This window comes from Nomascus leucogenys, chromosome 5 (assembly GCF_006542625.1).
Source record: "Nomascus leucogenys isolate Asia chromosome 5, Asia_NLE_v1, whole genome shotgun sequence".
Classification (NCBI taxonomy): Eukaryota; Metazoa; Chordata; class Mammalia; order Primates; family Hylobatidae; genus Nomascus; species Nomascus leucogenys.
Window position 1 is genome coordinate 68,555,904 of NC_044385.1, and position 22,410 is coordinate 68,578,313.

The 22,410-nt window shown below is 39.1% G+C and overlaps 1 protein-coding gene across 3 annotated transcripts in view; it reads left to right on the plus strand.

The window, feature by feature from the left end:
- AKAP11 (A-kinase anchoring protein 11) overlaps nt 1-5,526 on the plus strand; it is a 51,693-nt gene extending 46,167 nt beyond the window's left edge. For all 3 annotated transcript variants that reach the window (XM_003270026.4, XM_030813336.1, XM_030813335.1), the window contains one exon: nt 1,352-5,526. In XM_003270026.4, the coding sequence (XP_003270074.2) occupies nt 1,352-1,492 (141 nt within the window). In that variant the 3' untranslated portion in view covers nt 1,493-5,526. The remainder of the gene's footprint in view (nt 1-1,351) is intronic.
- The last annotated feature ends 16,884 nt before the right edge of the window (nt 5,527-22,410 follow it).

The window sequence follows — 22,410 nt, forward strand, 5'->3', positions numbered from 1 at the left end:
AACAGTATATGATGTTCTTGTCATGTGGTTGGTCTAACAAGATGCCTGGTGATGGCAGAGTGGTTAAATTCTTAGGCCGTACTGTCCAACAGTTTGGGTTCAGACATCAGCTCTGCCACTTTCCAGCAGTATAACCAGAGGCAGATTCACCAGTCTGTCTCATTGCCCCTAACTGCACTATGCAAATGAATATAGAATCTACCTCACAGGGGTTTATAAGGATTAAATATAATGTTAAAAAAATGCTTAGTCTAATGCCTGACATAACACTAAGCTCTCAAAGGTAGATGCTATTAATAAGCATTGTGTGTGTTCCTATGAAAAAATTGAATTATTCTCTGTATCTAATTGATTCGTAATTGTACCTAATAATTAATATATCTCTTTCTCTGATAATCCAGTTTCATTTGTATGAGAAGCTGTCATAATTAAAAGCTGATAAAAGTTTAAACAAGATGCTTACTATGTGCCAAGTACTTTATTAGTCAAGATTTTCAGTTTACAGTCTTAAGGTTTTTGTTCCTTAATTTTCTTTATCAGAACTTTCCTTTTGGTGTGGTAGAAATATTCAAATTGTGGTGATGGTTGCATTCAACTTGGAGAACATACTAAAAACCATTGACTAGGACACTTTGGGTGAATTGTGTGTTATGTGAGTTTTATCTCAAGCTGTTTTTAAAAAGGTTAAGCATATATATGTTACACAAAATTAGTTTTTCAGAATTTAACTTACAGATCTTTCAAAACTTAAGAGCTTTTACAGAACTTAGTAGAAAAAGAAATGGACAAAGGCATGTCATGAGTGGTGACAACAGGATTTATTTAAACCTATTTATTTATTTATTGTTTTGTTGTTGAAACATTAACATTCTTTAACTTAGAAAGCCATGTTTCCATTGAGGCTAGAGTGTGTATTCCAGAAAAATACCACACTATATGTTGTGGAAGGAAAATCCACATCCTTTTATTGAGCTTGACATTGTCTTTATTGTTTTATGTTCTAATTGAGGGTGTGGCAGTTGTATTTAGTTAGGTGAAGAATTTCCTGTAGAAACTCAGCCTCTGCACGCCCACACAGACTATTTGCTTGGTGAGGTTTGTGGAGCTCTGTCTCCAGCGATCCCAAAGTGTCATTCTCTGGAGGAGATGTGTTTATAAAGGGGAAGAAGGGAAAATGTTTAATTTGGGTAGAGGGGTAGCGGTTTAGAGGGGAAGACCTTGTTATAACTAAGAAACGGTATTTAATTGTAAACAGCAGGATTCTTAAGTTACAGCTAATATGGAAAATAAAAATAAAAGCTGTGTTATAAAATTGTTTTTGGTTAATGTTTGACATATCTTTGTTTCTTAGCTTTCAAAACAATTACAAGAGAAAGGATGGAAAGTGGGAGACCTCCTGCAGGCTGTGCTTCAATACTATGAAGTGATGGAAAAAGCTTCCAGTAAGCAGAGATGCAAGTCGCTGTTTGATTGGCTCTTGGAAAATGCATAGAGCAAACCCCAAACCAGTGTATTTTAGTATTTGTTTGGGGAGGGGAACAAGCCAATAAAGATGTTTAGGATAAAATTTGAATAGTGAATATTAACATTGTAAGTCAGTTGGGAGGCAAGTAAATATAGCTTTCTGAGCGCTTTGTGTTATCACTCGGTATATATAGTTCATACTTTTGTAATCTGTCAGAATACTACCTTCACTTATTCTTCTATACACGTGTGTAGTGTGTCAAGACCCTAAGAACATGTATTTGAAGGAAGGTCTAACCAGGGGGTTTTCAGGGGCATTGTCTGACCACATTCTTTTTGTATCCAAATAGTGCTGCTAGAAACTACACTGAAGTGGCTGAGGATAGGTTCCGGTGATAGAGTTATAATTTTGCTCCTTTGCAAACAAATGGTATCTAATTAATAACTAGTCTGCCATCAGAAAATAAAATTGAGGCTGATTTTTAAAAATTTCTAGTAGATTTTTGGTCTTTCCTGTTTTTAAAAATCAGTTTCATTTTCATATTTCATAGATCAGCTATTGGTAGCTTTTTGATTTCCCCAAACGATTTAATTTCTTAGCAGAAACATTAGTATTTTAGGTTTCTATAAACACTATAAGTGATAGTTTCCCCCATCCTTTCATCAGATGACATTCTTTGCCAATGCTGCCAGTCATTCTGGCATAAAAGTGGTGTGTGTGTGTGTGTGTGTGTGTGTGTGTGTGTAAAGGAGTACTTTAACCTTGCCAGTTTGTTCCCTCTTTTATTTTACTGTTTTCTTTTTAGAAACCCACTGTTAAAATTTAAAAAGGTGCTTTAAAATAAAACGCCTATAAAGATTGTGCAGTAAGAATTTTTATTCCTCTTTTTGACAATTTTGGGTTCCCAACTTATCTTACAAGTGAAAACTTAAATTGTAAAACATGTTAAAATTTTAAAAATTAATGTTAATGTGGAAATGCATTTAGAGAAGCCCAATAGTTTTTATTGTTGGATTTTTGAAAAAAACTCTACCAAGAATATGGTTTTTTTTTTTTTTTTTTTTTTTTTACAAAAATTGGGATTCCCACCTCACCCCTCCCACCCCCCGCCCGAATAAACTGTATCTACACTGTCTCGTCAAGTTATCTGACATGATCTTTCTGGGCTCTGCATTTCCTACTAGTTTGTGTCCAGAAACTGCAAATTGACATGAATAGAGGACCAAGGTTGTGTTTTGCTTTTGTCTCTGTCTCCCCTCCCTGCAACTCTCTCTCCCCTCCTCCCACTCTCTCCCTGCTCCCCCCACTCTCTTCCCCCTCCTCTTCCTCCCACTGTCTCTCACCTCCCCCGCCCCCCGCTCTCATCTCTCGCTGTGTCCTGTGTATGTGTGGGTGTGTGTGTATTTGGGTGTGTAAATGTTGATTCTTCCACTACTGGATTTTGTAATCTAGGATAAATCACTTTTTGTGGGGGCTTTGATTTTGCTCTATTACATTTTCATTTTTTCTGAGCACTGACTGTTCTGAAAGCTGCACAAAATGTAGAAGACATAGCACCTGCCAGGGAATAGGGAATAAGGGCACTTACACATTAATGTGAATTAGTAATTGTGGTATAGAAATGTTTTATAGTGAAAGATTCAAATTTGCTTTTCAAGAAAAATGCCAAAAGCTATTTAAATAATTTGAGGTTACATCGTAGGTTGTGATTTTTCTCAATTTAAGATACAGAAATACAGCAAGCCTTAATATAAAGTTTCCTGAAGTTTCTTCAAGTATTTTTTAAGGTGGAGAAATGCAGGAATTGTATAATCAGAATTGTTTCTGCCTTTAGCGTTTCAGAACTTGAGATGTGGCAGCACTGGACTGGGTTTTTTTAAATGTTAGGACTAGGAATGTTTGCTCTTGTTAATTATGAATTAATTGATTATTAAGTTTAGAATGCATTTTTACAAGTATCTAACTATCAAATTGTGTTTAGTAACTTGAGTGTATGCACAAGTTTCATCAACAGCAAAATAGAGTTTTGAATTTCTTTTAAAGTGACGATATATTATTTTGTGAAACTTTGTGTTTGAAAATGTTTATTTCTGGTTATGGTGTAATCATTCTGAGGTGAGGCTTTTCTTATTCTTATTTCCTTTGCATTTTGCTAGAGCTGTGCTGAGTTCAGCATTTTTTTATTTAACCACTACATAATGACAGACCAGTTATTAGGTATTAGCATGTGTGGTAATAATAATAGTGGAACTTCACACTTACATCAATTCAGTGCAGGGGCATAGAGTAAAATATTAAATATTGGCAGATGTGTGAAAAGAAGTGTGAGTTAAAAATATTAAATATTGGCAGGTGTGAAAAGAAGTGTCAAAATTCCTCATATAGAGAAAAGAATTTTGAGTTTAGAGCATTATCTGTTAATTAAGTATAGTCTAAACTTAACTTTCTTTAAAGGCACTTTGTGGTTTTTCCAAAGATGTTCTAGATCTATTTGGTTGCTCTATAGTCAAACAGCTCTTTTGAAGACAACTGTCTTACTTTATTACAAATTGGCTTGATGTATTTATACTGTAACATTGTAATATTGCTGTGCTGTACATTTTTGCCCTTATGAAATATGTCTTTTTCAGAACTGTTAAAGTTTTGATGTACATCGAGCTGAATTCTCTTTTTACCAGTTTCAAAACCTTCAAGTGATAATGTGGAAAAAAGTGAATGAGACCTCTGATAGGGGGTTTTCAGAACCTTGTTCACACTGAAATGTGACAGTTCTTTCATGTTTTCCTAAACCAAGTTAAAATTACATGTATATTTTGGTGTTAAGGTTGATTTTTAAGATACTTCTGATTTATACAAAAGGAATGTTTCCTTTATAAATCACAGAAGAAAATGACAATATCTGTTGGATAATTGATATAATTTAATGGCGTTATAAAACCTTTAAGAGGATTCATGGTGAATATATGTGATAACATCTTTATACTTTGAAAAATGTTCCACTTACCCTTCAGATACTTGTTGTAAGTTAATTCAGTTCTTAATACTTTAATTTTGCTCCAACAAGGGCTTTATGTTGCTGGTAAGAGAATTTATTTACTAAATGCACTATGTATAAAGTGAAAGGTAGTTTACTTATCTGACTTTGATATTAGATGGCTGACATTAGTGCACATAATGCAGAGTTTAACCTTGATTCTTCAACAGAGTCCAGATTTAAATGTCTACTTAGTTAATTAGCTGATATTCTTTCACAATTAATATATTCAATTTCCCATCAGTATATCACTTTAAATTTTATGTTTTTCTAAGGAAACTTTCCACAGAATTTTAAACAACTGATGCATCCATACTCAGGGTGTAGGGAGAATACTTTGCATTTAAAAATCCTGTCCACCTGTCACCAGCACAAGAGAATTAGAGCTTCAGTGAGAATTTAAAAAAATTATACTAAAGTAAGATGCATTTTTTCTCATTTTCAGCAAAACTCCTCTAAGCATTTACTCATTTACTGTATTCCTGCTCTGAAGATGTGGACACAGAATTAGTCACTCTTGTCACTTTATTTATTTATTGGTTTTTTTAACCATCTGTGTACATTCCTTTCATAGGGTAGAGTTGTAGTTCTAGAGGTTCTTATTTTGTTTTTGTTGTAATGTTTGAATACTATTTAATATCCGGTTTTAATATTGCTGGATTTGCTACCTTTGGTTACTTGTGCAGTGTTAAAAGTAATCTACTTTCTTGTTTAATATACCAGATACATAGCAAAAGCAGCTTGGAATAATTATAGCTGTTTATTTGGCTGTGCTCAGTTACTACATTAAGATCTTGTACTGTGTAACAGTAACTCTTTTTTGCTTTTCAGTAATTTAATATGTTCACTTAACAAAATACGAACTTTGAGATGCACTAAAATTTTGTTTTAGCAGTGGCTCAAAAAATTTCAGAAATTACTTTTGTAATTATTTGCAATTAATTGTTCTTTTATCTTACAATTGTTTAAGCCTGTGATCTTTCTTCTCCCAGCTAAGAGTTCTTCAATAAATTTAAGAAATACCTGGTCTTGGTTTTCATTCTGTAATATCTCTTTAACTGCTCTGTACTGAGTGGGACTGCTATGACAGAAGACCACGTAAGAGGACTGAACTGCTAGATCATGGTTTTGAGAACAAGAGAAGTTAGAAATATTTTCAACTGGATACTAGATTCTACCTACTTACAGATACGCCAAATGCAGACACAGTGACTTAAAAGGCTGGTTGCCCAACCTGTTTTTGCAAAGTAGAATATTATGGTTGCCTTGAATGTGAACATGGCTATGAAATTCTTCTGGCCTGGTTTGAACACTCTTTCCATAGTAAGACCATACCTCTGTTAAACCATGTACACAGGATACTTAAAAGCTGCTGGGTTTTTTTTTTTTTTTTTTTTTAATTACTAATGGATTTGACTTTGTCTTAAGAATTTTTTTTTCCTTTTAAATAGACTATTTTTAGAGCACTTTTAGGTGCACAGCAAAATTGAGCAGAAAATACAGAGCTCCCGTATACCCTCTTTCCCCAGCCTCCTTCACTGTCAACACCCCGCAACAGAGTGGGACATTTGTTACAATCTATGGTCCTGCGTTGACACACACACCATTATCATCCAGAGCCCATAGTTGACATTAGAGTTCACTCTTGTGCATTTGTGGGTTTGGACAAATGCATAATTATATGTACATAACTGTAATCTCATACAAATAGTTTTACTGTGCCCTATCTTAATGTAATTTAAGCCCAGAAATTAGGAAATGGTTTTAAAATTTTTTTTATGAATGTTTTAATATGCTAGGAAATAATAGCAAACAATGAGAAGGTTTGGTTGTAAGTGCACCCCAGTTACTAAGCAAACCAAAAGTGCTGACAAGAAGTGAGCAAGATTCCATAGATTATAATGCCAAAAAGGAAGTATGGCTCAAAAAGAATGGGAAATGTGGCAAAGGACATTTGACAGTTTTACACAGAGGGATCATATGTGATTTGTATCTTAGCTAGGACAGAGAGGAAGGTGAGGGACAGGGCTTGAATTACCTCAGATTTTTTAAAAGTGTGAGATGGAGAGGTCATTTATCTAAGGATGAATGTACTGTTGTTCGTATAATACAAAAAGAGTAAAAATCAGTGTTTTTGCGTCATTGAGTTTACAGCAAGATCAATAAAGAGTATATTTTCCACTTTTTTCTCTATCCTTTGTAATTTTATAGTCACCTCTCATTTTAACTTTTGGTCAAGGAGGGTAATACTTTAGACTGGAGAGAGTGAAAAACAATTTCAAGAGGGGATTGAAGCCCCGATTTTGACTTTAACTCATCCCTCTGCACCCCTACCCCCTTTTAAACAGACACCTAAATGAATTTGTTAAAGCACGGGATTAAAACCAGACTTCTGTGTACTGAATTCTGCCCATCTGTATGTTTTGGTCTGGTGTAGAATCTTTTAAAAATAGTTGCCAAATTTAAGATTTCACATTTAAATAAGTTTTATATTTTCATCTTCTTGAAACAATTGAAAGCTCTGAAGCAGTGACTGGGCTCTTATATGGCAACAATTTAGCAGGAGCTGAATAGTAATTGCCCCTTTAATCCCAGAGTAAGTTCTCTTTTTGCCTGTGGCATGAGTTACTCCAATTCCCTCATTTCTGTTGCCTGCTGGGGCCTTGTAGATAGTTGAGATGCGCCCACTGACTTCAAGCAGATAAGATAATGTGCTTAGAAAATCTGAACAACATTCTAGTGACTCTCTAGGGTTGCTCAAAGAGGGGAGGAACATTCTAGAAATTATAAACGTGCTGAGTTTATTGCTCCTGAGTAGAAAACAAATAGTAATTGTTAAAAGCATAGTTTTATTTTTTTTTAAGTATGTGGAGAAGGGAGAGCCAGCATAGGTTTACCAAGAGCAAAGTCTATCAGATTTACATTTCATTTTCAGTAGAGTTATTTTGACATATTAAAGGATGAGAGATACAGTATCTAGATTTTAATGAGGCATTTTTATATGGAGAGAAGGAATGAATAACTGTGGCTTCCTAACGTTTTGAGAAGCGTGTTCCCAAAGGCTTGTGGTTAATAGATCATTGTCTACCTGGAAGTCAGTGCTATGTGTCTATATTAGTTCTTGCATTGCTATAAAAACCTGAGACTGAGTATAAGAAAAGAAGTCCAATTGGCTCACGGTTCTGCAGGCTCTACAGGAAGCATGGTAGCATCTGCTTCTGGGGAGGCCTCAGGAAGCTTCCAGTCATGGTAGAAGGCAAAGGGGGAGCAGGCCCATCACATGGTGGGAGCAGGAGCAAGAGAGAAGGATGGGGGAGGTGCTACACACTTTTAAATGATCAGATCTTGTGAGAACTCATTATTGTGAGGACAATACCAAGAGGATGATACTAAACCATTCATGAGAAACTGTCCCTATGATCCAATCAACTCCTACCAGGCCCTACCTTCAACACTGAGGACTACAATTCAACATGAGATTTGGGTGAGGACACATCCCGATCATATCAGTGTCATAGGCCATTTCATGTATGGCCTTTTTGTTCAGCCATGGAATGAAGATTTTGTTGGAGTAAGCTCCTCAAGGATGTCAAAAAGCATTAGAGTATTACATAGTAACCATACTGAGGGATAATATTCAAACAGTTGAAATAAACTGGGAGAGCAGATAAGAGACTTTTGAGTCTATTTCTTCCCTTTGTCCTTTGACCAGCCACGGATTTGACATTCTCCTCCAAAGGTGGGGAGGTTCTGTGTTTACATACTGCCTTTTTATAACTAGGGCTTGAATATTTTCCTTCAAATACTGTATTTTTATGGCTTTCTTGATATAAACTTAGTTATTTCCCTGTTACTTAGTAAATTATATGAACCCGGCACTTCTAAACATATGGGAACTGATGCTAAGGAATCCTATAAGAGCTTAAAATGCTGTGGACTTTTGAGGAGTCACAAGGCTATCAGAAAAAAAAGGGCCACCAGAACCACTAATATCTACAATTAACCTCTTAACCTCTTTTCTGTTTATAGCGGGATGTGGGTGGCTGTGGCAGGTGAATGTGGATTCCAGGAGATCATGATGTTACAATAGCTTTTCCAACCTATAAATCTTTGAGTTAACTTTAGATGGCTTGTGGCAAACGCTGGGAGGTTAATTAAGCTGCTTAATCTGAAACCCAGTGGACTTCCCTGTCCTTGAACCCTGAGAAGCCATGGCTTCCAGAAGGAGGGGTCCCTTGGTTGAGTGACAAAGTGCAGTGATACAGAGCTGGTGAGACATAGTATGTGGGAAGACAGATCCAGTTAGGCCTTCATAGACCCAAATGGCTAAGTGCTCTAATAAGGTGGGGTAAATACTAGGTCTTGCATAAGTACAGAGTGCTAGGAGATGAAAATAGTCCGTGCCTTTATGGAGCTTCTTGTTTAGTGAAGCAGAGAGTCATTAAATGAGTGATTGTATACAGTGAAGTCCTCGCTTATGTCATTGAGAGGATCTTAGAAACTGCAACTTTAAGCAAAATGCCATATAATGAAATCATTATTTTCTCATCAACCTTATAATGAAGTGAGGTAAATATTTAATTACTGTTGTTTAAAGGTATTGGAAGCTAAAGACAGAGGAATCTAGTCAAAGCTTCCCTAAAGCCATTCTGAGGCTTACGCTAGGTTTGAGCTGAGTGGGAACCAACCAGACAAGGGGAGTTGGAGGGTGGAGGTGAGAAGGGCAGGTGGGGAGAAGAGGTTTCCACTAGAGAAAAGCCATGCACAAATGCCCAGGGGTACAGGACTTCTTTGGAAAACCAAAGACCAGTTTGGCTGGAGCATGAAGAGAAGCGACACATCTTGAGAAACACACATCTAGCTGGCTGTCAGCCAGGTGGTCCAAGAAAGTGTTTGTAGTTTGTTACACCACAAGTCATTGGTTTTAAGTCCAAGGCATGGCGGATGATCGTCTTCACTTGACACTATGCTTTCCAGACCATGCCTATAGAGTATTGTGTTTAGTTCCCAATACCATTTTACAAAGGACAGAGATACATGGAACCATCCACATCCATGACTGTCTAATGAGGCCAAGGAGCTAAAAATGTATTAAATGAGTTTTCAGTGAAAGACAAAGAGGCTGTTTGGCCTAAAGAAGGAGAGATGTAGGGGTAACCTCAAAACTGCCTTTAAATATATGAAGTGCTTTTAGTGGAGACAGATTGAAATGTGTGACCCTAGTGGAGGGGATAAGGTCCCATGAGGAGAAATTAGCAGTGGATTTCAGCTCGTGGTCTAAAAATTGGAGCTTTGCAATATGGGCGAGACCCCCTTAATGAAAAGGAGCATTTCTGGCCCTTGGAGAGGTTTCCGCAGTGCTGGCTGATTGCTCCTGCAAGTTTTGATAAGAAATCCAAACAGCTTATAACTTTGGATTAGGTGACCTTTGTGTTCCAACACGTCCTTTCCCACACACTACTTAATTTTTTCCACAGTCGTTTAGTAAAGTTGTTAAGAACCTGGGCTCTGGGGTCAAAAGAACTTGATTTAAAATCCCAGAGCAAAGGCCCAGGATGATGGTATCTTGGGGGATTTCCATTTACTTCTGGCAGGTGCCTGGGGGCACAGCTAGTCTTGGAGCACCTTAATTTAAATTCAAGCTTTGAGGGTTTTGGATCCCTCTGGTGGCTTGATGTGCTGCATATCCAGGCCAGGGCCTGTGTCTGGAAGGTGTAGCCCTTTGGGGTTACAAGTAGAGAGGGGATAATTTATGAGAATCTCTTTGTCGGAGGGGGTGGGGAGAACTGACTTTTGCCTTTCTGGCCTTGTGAGTCGGCCAAAATACTATCCTGTATCACAGTTTTTTTTCCTTCAGGTTTGACAAATATTCTTAGGATGAAAAGAGTGGCTTTGAATGCTCAGTGGTTTAGTTTTTGGGGTTCTTTGCTTTTGCTAGGTATTTGACCCATTGCATCCTCAGTATCTTACTAGCTGTTTAAATGAGAAGGTGTTTCTTTTTGTTTTGTTTTGTTTTGAGATGGAGTTTCACTCTTGTCGCCCAGGCTGGAGTGCAGTGGTGCGACCTACATTCACTGCAACCTCTGCCTCCCAGGTTCAGGCAATTCTCCTGCCTCAACCCCCGGAGTAGTTGGGATTACAGGTGCCCGTCACCACACCTGGCTAATTTTTTGTATTTTCAGTAGAGACGGGGTTTCACTGTCTTGGCCGTGCTGGTCTCAAATTCCTGACCTCAGGTGATCCGCCCGCCTTGGCCTCCCAAAGTGCTGGGATTACAGGTGTGAGCCACTGGGCCTCCAGATGTTTCATATTTTATCCAACTTAATTACTTCTAATATTTTAATTTACATGAAGGACTTTTATTTATTTATTTTTTTGCTTAGCTCCATGTGATTAACTGTTAATATCCTTTTAATTTTCTTTTATATTTTTAATTTATCTTCTTGAAAGGGTTATATATGCATATGGTATTAAATTCCAAAAGGTATAAGAATGTACAGTGACAAGTATCTTTCTCACCACTCTCTAGCCACCAAGCACCCCCACCACCCCCAGAGATAACCAGTGTTACCAGTTTCTGTTCTATCAGCACTGTGCTATACAGGACCTTTCAAAACTTAGATTGGCTTTTGTAACTTGTAGTTGGATACAAATCTGAAAGTTTCAAAAAACAGGAAATGACCAAATCATTTAGTAAGGATACTGGTTACTTCTAGGGGAGAAGGAGGTACAGGAGCCTCCCATGGTGCCAACAATATTCTGTTTTCTTGACTTTGGATTGTGGTTAAACTGCCCATATAGATTCTAAGCAATTCTGTGTATGTATTTCACATCATGCATGTGTATGCACATGCACACACATCTAAAAAAAATCTGCAAAACTGGTCATCTTGAAGACAACCAGAGAGAACAAATGGGTTACCTGCAAAACAAAATTGATTCACAGTAGTGTGCTCAAAGATGATGATAGAAGCCAAAAGGAAATAATGTCTTCAAAGTGCTGATTTTAAAAAAGTCAGTCTAGAATTTCATATCCTTCAAAACTATTTTTCAAGAGTGAATGTAAATTTAAAGTAATTTCTAATAGATTGAAAGAGTTTACAATGAACCGTGCTGAAAAAAACTACTGAAGGATATATTACTTTTGTAAGAAGGAAATTGAGCTTATAAGGAAATAGTAAAGAAGCACTGTTTAAAATAATAATTAAAATAGAAAATGAAAGAGAAAGAGTGAGAACCTAAAATGCAATGCAGGTTCATATAATAATTCTTGTTTACTCTCTATGGCAAGCATTTCCTATCATTGAATCCAGTATCAACCCTGTCATTATTATTTCTGTTTTTCATGTGAGAAGCTCAGGCTCAGAGGGGTTAAGTTTCTTACCCAATGAGCATAGTGGTAATGAATGCTCAGGTCTGGCAGGCTCCAATGCCCAAGTTCTGTCCATTGCACTACAATCTATCACCATATTTAGAAACAGAAATATAAAAAGATGACAATTAAAATCACTTGTAATAACTAACACATAGTGTATTAGTCTGTTCTAACACTGCTAATACCCGAGACTGGGTAATTTACAAAGGAAAGAGGTTTAATTGACTCACAGTTCAGCATGGCTGGGGAGGCCTCAGGAAACTTAAAATCACGGTGGGAGGGGAAGCAAATATGTCCTTCTTCTCACGGTGGCATCAAGGAGAAGTGCAGAGCAAAGTGGAGGAAAAGCCCCTTATAAAACCATCAGATCTCGTGAGAACCCACTATCATGAGAACAGCATGAGGGTAACCACCCCCATGATTCAATGACCTCCCCCCAGGTCCCTCCCATGACACGTGGGGATTATGGGAACTAGAATTCAAGATGAGATTTAGGTAGGGACATAGCCAAACCATATCACATAGAGATAACAATTATTTACATAGTAGTATATTTCTTTCCTGTTTTTTTACTCCCACATATGTATTTTAAACAAGTGAAATTTCCCTTGTTTCATAAATATTTGTCAAAAACATTTTAAAACCCCCACACTGACCTTTGGCCTTTTCAAGTTTGGCAATGATGAATCTGGCCATTGTCATGGCTGGAAATATCTTGGTTGGGGCTCTTTGTTCTGACTGTTATGTAGTCGGATTCTCTTTGTCTTCTTATGTGGTATTGCTTTGAGGTTCAGACTGATACAGCTGACAATCTTTACAAAGTAAGGATTTTAAGTAGATAAATGTTGAGAAGGACAACATGTAAAAAGGATCTCTGGGTGCCTTCCAGAAACCAGGCACAAGTTTTTATTGTCTCAGCTTAACTATATGGTTTTCTTCTTTCTTTGCCTTCATTCTTTTGCTGCCCGTCAGAGCTGACAGCAATAGAGGCCATTTCATGCATGGTTTCCATGTCTCTCAAAACATGGTCTGAAGAAAAAGTTGCAGAAAGAACAAATGTCCTTTTCAAGCTCTTAGTCCCTTTATTCAGTTGTTGGGTGGTCTTTTCCCTTTGCCCTCTGTCTTTAGAGTCCAGTATGTCTAAAATCAAGCTCATCTTGCCCCAGCACCTCTTCCAGGTATTCTACCTACATTATGCTGGCCATTCAGGTGTAACACCTTCCAGTGATCTCTGAGTATTATCTACCTCTTCCTCTCCATCTCGCCTCCTCTTTCCAAGAGACGAGAGAAAGCGGGGTGTTAACATGAGAGGAAAGAGAGATGGCAGGTGTTGGGGAGCAAACAGTCCTCCATCCAGGAGGGATGGGAGAGAAAGTGAAATATTAAAAGATGTTCGTAATGTGATGCGATGTAACCCCACACTCCATAGCCATCAGAAAACTTTCGCAAGGAAGGATTTACCTTGCTTCTTGGTGATTTTGAATCAGATTTATATAGTTATAATCATTACTCTTGTTATTATTTGATGCAGTAAGTTGAATATTGCAAAAAGAAGATGGCTTAGCAATGCCCAGATGACAGAGGTCACCAAGGGATGAGCCACATTTCGTGATTAAATGGTTTGCAAGGTAAGTTAAGGAAAAGCACAATAAAGCAGCTCATTTACTGACTTCATCTGTACTCATATGGCAGAATGAGCCACTCTGACCAACCCACCCGTGGGAAACAAACATTTTGGATAAAATATAAAAAATATTCCTAAATGTATTGTTGGGCTGGCATGAAGGCAAGATTTATGCAGGCCAAAAACCCAATGAAGGTAGAAATGTGCAACTGTAAGCAGGCAGTAAAACCAACTTTGGCTTAAAGGCATTTGCTGAGCCCACTGAACTTGAGCTTCAGGTTTGATTGACTGATGCGGCACGGGAGAGAGAAGCTGCATGTATTAGGTTCTCCAGAGAAACAGAAACAATAGGATATTTGTGTGTGTGTGTGTGTGTGTATCTTTGTTTATAGACTTATAGATATATATATATAGAGAGAGAGAGAGACAGAGGGAGAGATTGACTTATTTAAGGAATTAGCTCATGCAATTGCAAAGACTGGCAAGTTCAAAATTTGCAGGGCAGGCAGGAAAGTTGGAGGACCCAGAGAAGAGCTGATGTTGCAGCTTGAGTCTGAAGACAGTCTGGAGGCAGAATTTCATCTTCCTTGCAGGACCTCAGTCTGTTTTCCTTAAAGCCTTCAACTGGTTGAATGAGGCCCACCCACATCATGGAGGGTCATCTACTTGTTGAAAGTATACTGATTTAAAAAATAATTTTTTTTTTTTGAGGTGGAGTTTCCCTCTTGTCGTCCAGGCTGGAATGCAATGGCCTAATCTTGGGTCACTGCAACCTCCACCTCCTGGGTTCAAGTGATTCTCCTGCCTCAGCGTCCCAGGTAGCTGGGATTACAGGTGCCCACCACCATGCCCGGCTAATTTTTGTATTTTTAGTAGAGATGGGCTTTCACCATGTTGATCAGGCTGGTCTTGAACTCCTGACCTCAAGTGATCCGCCTGCCTTGACCTCCCAAAGTGCTGAGATTATAGGCGTGAGCCACTGCACCTGGCCCAAACTTTCAAAAATCAAAACTAAGATAATTGAAATAAAACACTCAACAATTGAGTTTACCAGCAGATTAGACATAGCTGAGAGAGAATTAGTGAATTAGAAAAACTTACCCAGAATGCAGCACAGAAAGACAAAAACGCAATATATGAAAAAAAGTTTAAGTGACCTTGAGGGAAAGGAGATTTAACTCATGCCTAAAAAGTGTAGAAGGAGAAAAAGGAGGGAATTGGGGCAGAATTAATATTTGAAAAGACGACGGCTGGAAAATTTCCAGAAATGAAAGATGATAATCCACAGATTCAAAAAAACCTAACGATTTCCAAGCAAAAACAGAATACATATTAAATTTATTAGGGAGGGCTATACATGTATTTGTCTATTTTTCTGGACTATTCAAAAAACAAGCTAAAATTCTATGGTAAAAGAGTAGAAATAAATTGCATATAAAATTCAGGATAGTGATTTCCTGATAGTGACAGTGACCTTTAAAGGTGGGGGAAGAGAGGAGGATGTGACACAGGCTTCTAAGGTACTAGTAATATTCTATGAGTTCTATGCCCCTAGATTTTTAATTTATGATCTTTCTCCAGATTGCACACATCCTTTATATACTATTTTAAAGGTATATTGTATTTCATGGTGGAAAATTAATTTAAAATATATTATTCAACAAGATTTGATCAAAGAGGTTGTGGGTGTATTAATAAGGTGGCTTCTGAAATTTTTGCAAAAATAAGAGAGAAAACTTTGAAGAGAAATAATGTTTAGGCTTGGTGTGGTGGTTCACCTATAATCCCAGCACTTTGGGAGGCCGAGGTGGGTGGATCACTTGAGGCCAGGAGTTCAAGAGCAGCCTGGTCAATATGGCGAAACCTCGTCTCTACTAAAAAAGAATACAAAAATTATCTGGTTTTGGTGGCACATGCCTGTAGTTCCAGCTACTCGGGAGGCTGAGAGGCAAGAGAATCACTTGAACCCGGGAGGCAGAGGTTGCAGTGAGCCGAGATCATGCCACTGCACTCCAGCCTGAGCAACAGAGCAAGACTCTGCTCTGTCTCAAAAAAAAAAAAAAAAGAAATAGTATGCAGGTTAATATGTTTAGGCACAAGTGAAAGTAGTTTATTAAAAAGAAAAAAAAGCCAGAAAACTTATCTGTGTCCCGAATTGCCTCCTGAAAAGCGCACATTACTTGGGTTTTCTTTTTCGCCTCTTAAAATTGGGGTAGGTTAGGGTGAGGGGAAGACTGCGCTCCACCGAGGCAGGCAGAGAGAAGCTGCTGCAGTTGCCTGTCTTATCTCTGCCTCGGTCTCGCACCCCACTCCGCCAGTCCCTATTCCCACGTCTGGACCCCCGCCCCGTCTCCTGACACAGAGGCTTGGCTATCCAAATCCCAACCCCGAGGCTGTAACTAGGAAGTGCCTGCTGTCCTGCCAAGGGACTGGATTGGAGGAGGAGAGTGCAGGGGTGGGATGAGGGAAGAGGTGGAGGAGGGGGCTTTAAGCCAGAGTTTCCAGCAGGAGCAAATACCGGCACAGGGAAGGACACCATTGGCCAGGGTATGCAGAGGAAGGCAAAGCTGCTGAATGGCCACTGTGGTCCTCAGCCATGAGTAGGGACGTCTGATGGCCTCAGAAGCTGCTTTGTGATTGAGCGTGAAGGGACAGGATCTGAGGTGCTTGAGCTCGGGGTAGGCTAAGATGGCCATCTTGGCAGTTTACCCTAGACAGTGGTGCCCATGCACCTCCCAGCCAGGCTGGGCTGGTCTTAGCGTCACAGGGCTGAGTGGCAGCCATTGAGTTCGCTACTCTCCCGAAAACAGCCCTGCAGCCTCTCCCGTGGGGTTCACTACAGGGCAGTGCTTGCCACCAATCCAGGGGTACATAGAATTTTATCACAGTGAGAAGGAGGCTTTGGGCAGAGACCACAGAAGTCCAGCGGCATTGAGGACCAACTCTGCTTTCTTAAAGCTGCAGTGTTACTTGGAGCCTCAAGGTGGTACAGCAGCACAGTCTATGGTTTACAAAAAGCCTGAATTACACTTTGTGAAAAGCTTCCTTGGGCACAATTAGCTTGACGATTTGAACTGTTTCTCAGTCGCTTGCATTCCTTGTTTCAAATAGGCTGGCTTCTAATCTGGCCTGACCTTTGAGGTCCTTTCTTGCTGGCTCATCCACCTCCATCCCCACTCAGAATCAGGAGGGCTTTCTTAGTTCTTTGGTTACTGAAAAGGAAATCCTTTTCTGCCCAGGTTCTCTCCTCAGATTCAGGCCAGAACTGCTCCCCTGTGGTCATGGGGCCTGTCTTCATAGGTGCCACCTGGACCTGTGCCAGGCAGACAGCAGAGGTGAGTTCCAGGGGGTTCCTCGGAGGTCACACTTGCTTAGGTGTGTGGAGGCTCAGGTGAGCAGACTGCAGACTGCCACCACCAGCGTCCCTTCTCTGTTTAAGCCACCTCCTTCCTTATTTCACTGATTCCCACTGGCCTCCCCTTCATATACATCCTCACTATCCTTTTTGGAATTTTCTATTAACATTTCATGATATCCATGCTGTTTAGAATTAGCTTCTATTCTAAGCATTCTCTAAATTTTACTCCAAATTTACTCTCTACTCAAATGTCACCTTAACCATATGGTATTTCCTGACCACCTGTGAACAGCAGCAACCTTCCATCACTAGTGAGCCCCTTATGTTGCTTTATGTTCCTTCTTAGCCCTTTCACCACCTGGCATAAGTATATATTTGTTATCTCTTCACCCCCAAGGACAGAAGGCCCCCAGTTTTGTTCTCTGCTGCATCCCCAGCCCTGGAACAGCGTTTGCATGTGGTGGGCACTCAGCAAATGCTGGTTGAATGGATGGATGGATGGATGAATGAATGAGTGGCTAGGGAGAATTTCACCCCTTCCCAACAGGTCAAAAGCAATGTTGTGACAGTTTGTAGTCTAGGGTCTGGTTTTGGCTGAGCCACTAGCTACTTGTAAGACTTTGAGCAAGTCATTTGGCCTCCCCAGTGGCCTATTTCTGAATCTGCACAATGAGTGGACTGGACTGCATGGGCTGCGGTTCCTTCCTGCCCCAACAGTTTTTGGTTTTATGATTATCCTCCAAAAGGGGCTAAAGCCATAAGCCAGGTGACAGACAATAGGCATTATCGGCAGGACACTTGCAAGTAATAAGCTAGCATCAAAAGATGCATTGATATATGTAGATAAACATACTTACTTCACAATCTTTAAGTCTTTAAAAATTATGTCCCTAAGAAAGTCTCAAATGTATTGGCCTTATGTTTCTATTTTGATCTCTGGCTCCATGTGTTAATGACTCTGATATTTTTCTGACAAAAGGTTTTAAAAAATTGCTATTGCTTATTTGGGTTCTTCCTAGGTTATTTCTTCTCATTAGTAACATTTCTGGGGAAAGATGTCACGCTCTTAGTGTGCATCCAGTGTGAAAAAATGTTTCAAAATAAAACAATAGTAATTTTTAAAAAACCCTCTTATCTTTGAAAAGAACCATCACCTTATGCCATAATCTTCCTCTTGCTATTTGGCTGTGGTTATTTTTTAGGATTGGTATATGTCTGGCATCTAGAAGACATTAAAATATTTTTAATGAAGAGTCAGTGCCATGTGGGAGGAAAAAATTCGTATCCTGGGATATGGGTGGAACTTCATGACAGTGATTCTGTCTTTCTTATCCAAGGGAAGAAATTTTTGTTCTTTCTGAATGAACTTGAGGGAAAAAGGCAATCAATGTTTTTCCAGTGTAACCTGATAGATTCTCCAAGTCCTCAAGTTCAAATATTTATTCTTTTGTCTTTATAATGAAAACAAAACCAAACTTGTAGTAGGCATACTCATGATCTCCCAAATTTGTCCAGGTCCCTATCCCTGGAAACTGCGAATGTGTTACTTTACATGGCAAAAGGGACTTTGCAGATGGGATAAAAGGAGGGATCTTGAGATGGGGAGATTATCATGGATTATCCAGGTGGATCCAATCTAATCTCCTTAAACTGAGCAGACATTTCCCAGCTACGGTCAGAGGACAGCACGATCAGAGGGAGAGTCTGAGATGCATCCTTGCCGGCTTTGAAGAGGGAGGAAGGGGGTCAAGGGCCAATGAGTACAGGTGGCTTCTAGAAGCTGGAAAAGGCAGGACATAGATCCTTCCTCCAGAAGGAAAGATAGTCCTGATGACACTTTTATTTTAGCCCAGTGAGACCTATGTCAGACGGAACTCCAGAACTGTATGATAATAAAATGTGTATGGTAAGGCACTAAGTTTGTGGAATTTGTTACAGCAGCAATAGGAATACATTACCTTCTTATTTGAACAGAGGCTTTGAGCTCCCCAGTGTAAAAGAAAAGAAGCCAGGCTAGGGTCTAGAGTTGTGCCCTTCAATTTGGTAGCTGCTGGCCACATGTGGCTACTGGAGCCCTTGACATGAGTGCTGAGATGTGCTGCAGTGTAGAATAGACGTCGATTTCCCAAAGATTTATTGTGAAAAGGAAAATATCTCCTAATTTAATAATTTATTCATGTTGATTACATGTTGAAATGACATTACTTTGGATATGCTGGTTTAAGTGAAATATACTATTAATATTTATTTCACATATTTTTTGAACTTTTGTTTTTAATGCGACTACTAGAAAATTTAAATCATTTGTGGTCCATGTTATACTTCTATTGGTCAGGGCTGTTCTAGAGAATCCCTAAAGATAGGAGACAGTCATTTCAACAGTAGACAGTTCCCCAACCAAGTGGTGAGTGATGAAAAAGTCCAGGCACAGAATTCCAGGAGGAGAGGTCAGGCTTTCTTACATCTTCCTGTACTGGACCATAAGCGAAGGTGTTGTATGGGTCTTTATATCCTCAGGGCCTGGCACATACTCAGAAACTGTTTGCAGAGCATCCATTTGATGTTGCTGACCCTAGAAAGTTCTTTGACAAGACACCAAAGGGTGGAAAATTAGTCTTGAACAATTGCCCTGAAGGAACTTGAAACTGTGGTCTAACAGAAAACAGGATGCAACAACTGGGTCTTTTCCCGTTTGACTGGTATTTGTTGCCCCACCCTACACCTCCTGGACACGGGCATTTACCATTTCCAGGAAAGAAAGATCTCAAAAAGAATTACAAACCAAAAGGCAGCCTTGGGTATCAGAGCCCAAATACCAAGAAGCATTCATGTAATGATTTCAATTTGGCCTCTTTCTTATCTCGGTGCCAATTTCTCAGCAATGCAGAGAAAAATGACTTGAGCTCAGAATTTGGAGATGAACTTTCCATTTGAAATGTGGGTTCTCCTCTGATTTGCTCCATGAACAAGTTAGCTTCCCTGCATTCCCCTTCGTCATGCCTGCTAAGAGGCAAGTGTTTACATTCATCAGGACTGAGTGCTGCATGGTGAGGATTAATTAGTGACTCTACTTATAATTATTTTTAAAATATCAGGAATAATTTGCCTCCATAACAAATTATCCTGGCTTGGGATTCTGGGACAGGCTTTGGGATTCTGATCAGTTGCTTCCCTAACGGCCCGACACTGACATTTGCAGAATCTGTTGTGGTTTAGCAGGTATTATAAGTTCAAATATCATATTTCAGAGTGTCTGCTATGGTTACAGGTAACTAAAGGTTACAGTTTTCCCCCCTGTATGATGTCATTTGCTTAACTCAAATGAACTTTGTGCCATTAAAAATGGGGAAACACAATTTATTTCAATGCCATTTGAGTCTGTTTTGAGGTATTGCGGACGGAAATATCCTGGTTACTGGGTTTGGATGATTCATGTAGTAGAGCAGTCTGAGGAATAAACTTTATCTTGTCCTCATCTTTATTTTTGTTTTCTATATGGAAACTAATCATTTGAGGTTGGCAACATGGATTTGGGCTAAATTTCTTCAATGAATTTTTTTCTACATTTCCCTACTTCAGACCAAAAATCTCCAACCCTAGGCTGTTTTCCAAAAGCAAACCTGCTCATGAGCTCTCTGAAAGAGTGCTAGCCTGTTGGAAATTACAGTAAGTCTCCCTCTGAGGTTGGTTAGGCTGAGAATTCATTGTATTTTGGTTAAAAACAGAGAGTGTTACAATTTGATCCTGGGAGCAAGAAAGAATTAGTAATGAAAACATTGTTGGTGGAGACTGTTGCCTGGTACACAGACTGAACTCATTTGTCTGGCCCCCATGCTGGGGCATGGTATGGGTGGCCCATGTGAAAATACACACACACACACACACACACACACCATCTGTTATGTTTTTCCTGATGCTTCAGGAAAGTCTGCAAATTAAGACAAATGATATTATCTGGGAGTAACTGACCATCTTGTCACTATGAAAATGTCATATTCATAGGAAATAAAAAATATGCCTGCCAAAAATCAGGTCGCCTAAATGAAGGGATCAAGGGATTAAATACCCATGGAGAAAATAACACAGACACACTCCAACTGTTCTATACTAGTTGATAGCAACCTATTCTAATGATATGGTTAAGATTTATAATGGCCATATAGGTTTACCTTCTCCAACCAAACTATTTTAATACTTCCACAAGTCTCCTATTTAATATTGAAGACCATCTCCTTAGCTAAAATTATCGTGCTTTAATTGACCATATATAAATAGCGGAGGGTTTTGGAGAGTACCATTAGACCATGCACAACCAAGCACAGTTGGATTGAGCCTCGAAGATGGGCATGGTGCCTCCCGCCTGTGCTCTTCCTAGTGAGTGAGTAGCTTTTTTCCCTGCACTAATCTGTTCAGTTTGAGGGCTGCTGGAAGCACTATCTTTTATTCTCTTTTCATTTTCTTTACTTCACTAGTTCACAGAGCTGGAGGCCGCAGGACTGTTTGTTACATCATCACTGCTTTAAAAGCTTATTTTTGTGAATGTGATTGTACTTGAGGGTTGTCAAAACCTGAGGAAATGTGGCCTTTGGTGACCAGCCATGGCATAATATGACAACGTTTCTGGAGTAGCCTAGCACTGGGAATGGTACCCTTGGGCCAGGCAAGTAGCAGACAGTCATTTTTGTCTCTGGAGCTGCTGGCACTCAAGCGTAGAGGAGGTAGACATTTCAATGGCCAATTGCTTTTGTATTTAAACAGATCCTGGATTTAAATAGATCCTGAATTGCAGCTTTTTAGAAGACTGCAGATGCAACTTGCAACAGAATCACCTGGTTAGCTTACTCCCCTACCAGCCAATGAGTCTTAGATCAGAGATACTGAAGCACAGCCTCTGGGGATGGGGCACTCAGGAATCCAAGTTTCTTTCAATAAACTTTAAATTTTAGAATAGTTTCAGATTTGCAAAAAAAGTTGTAAAAATTGTACAAAGAGCTCCCATATACCTCATACCCAGTTTTCCTTATTAATATCTTACATTAGGATACAGATAATATATGTTTGTACAAATGTGCAATGTAAGTAATATACAATGTACATTTGTGCAATATACATTATCTGTATCATAATGTAATGTACAATGTAAATCCTAATGAAGGATACAGGTAATGTACCTTTGTAATGTACAAATAATATCTTACATTAGGATACAGATAATGTACATCTCCCCCACTTGTTTATTTGTTTGATATCTATTTATGTCAGCATAGACTCATGAATATCAAGTTATACTCCAGTACTACTTTGTCAATCAAATGGTTCCAGCTTTGTCCACTGGGAACTCTTTCAGTGGGATCCCATGTCTCTTTGATGTATCCCCTTTCTTGTGATGTTTTTGGGAGCACTTCTGGCTCTTTCTGCCACTACGAGATGCTCCAGGAATTAACATTTTTGACCAGCTCTATCATACTGAAATAAAACCAAGATTTATCATTTTCAGCCATGAAGACCAGAAATTTTAAATGTCCCGCTTATTGTTGGATGTGGAACAAAGCTG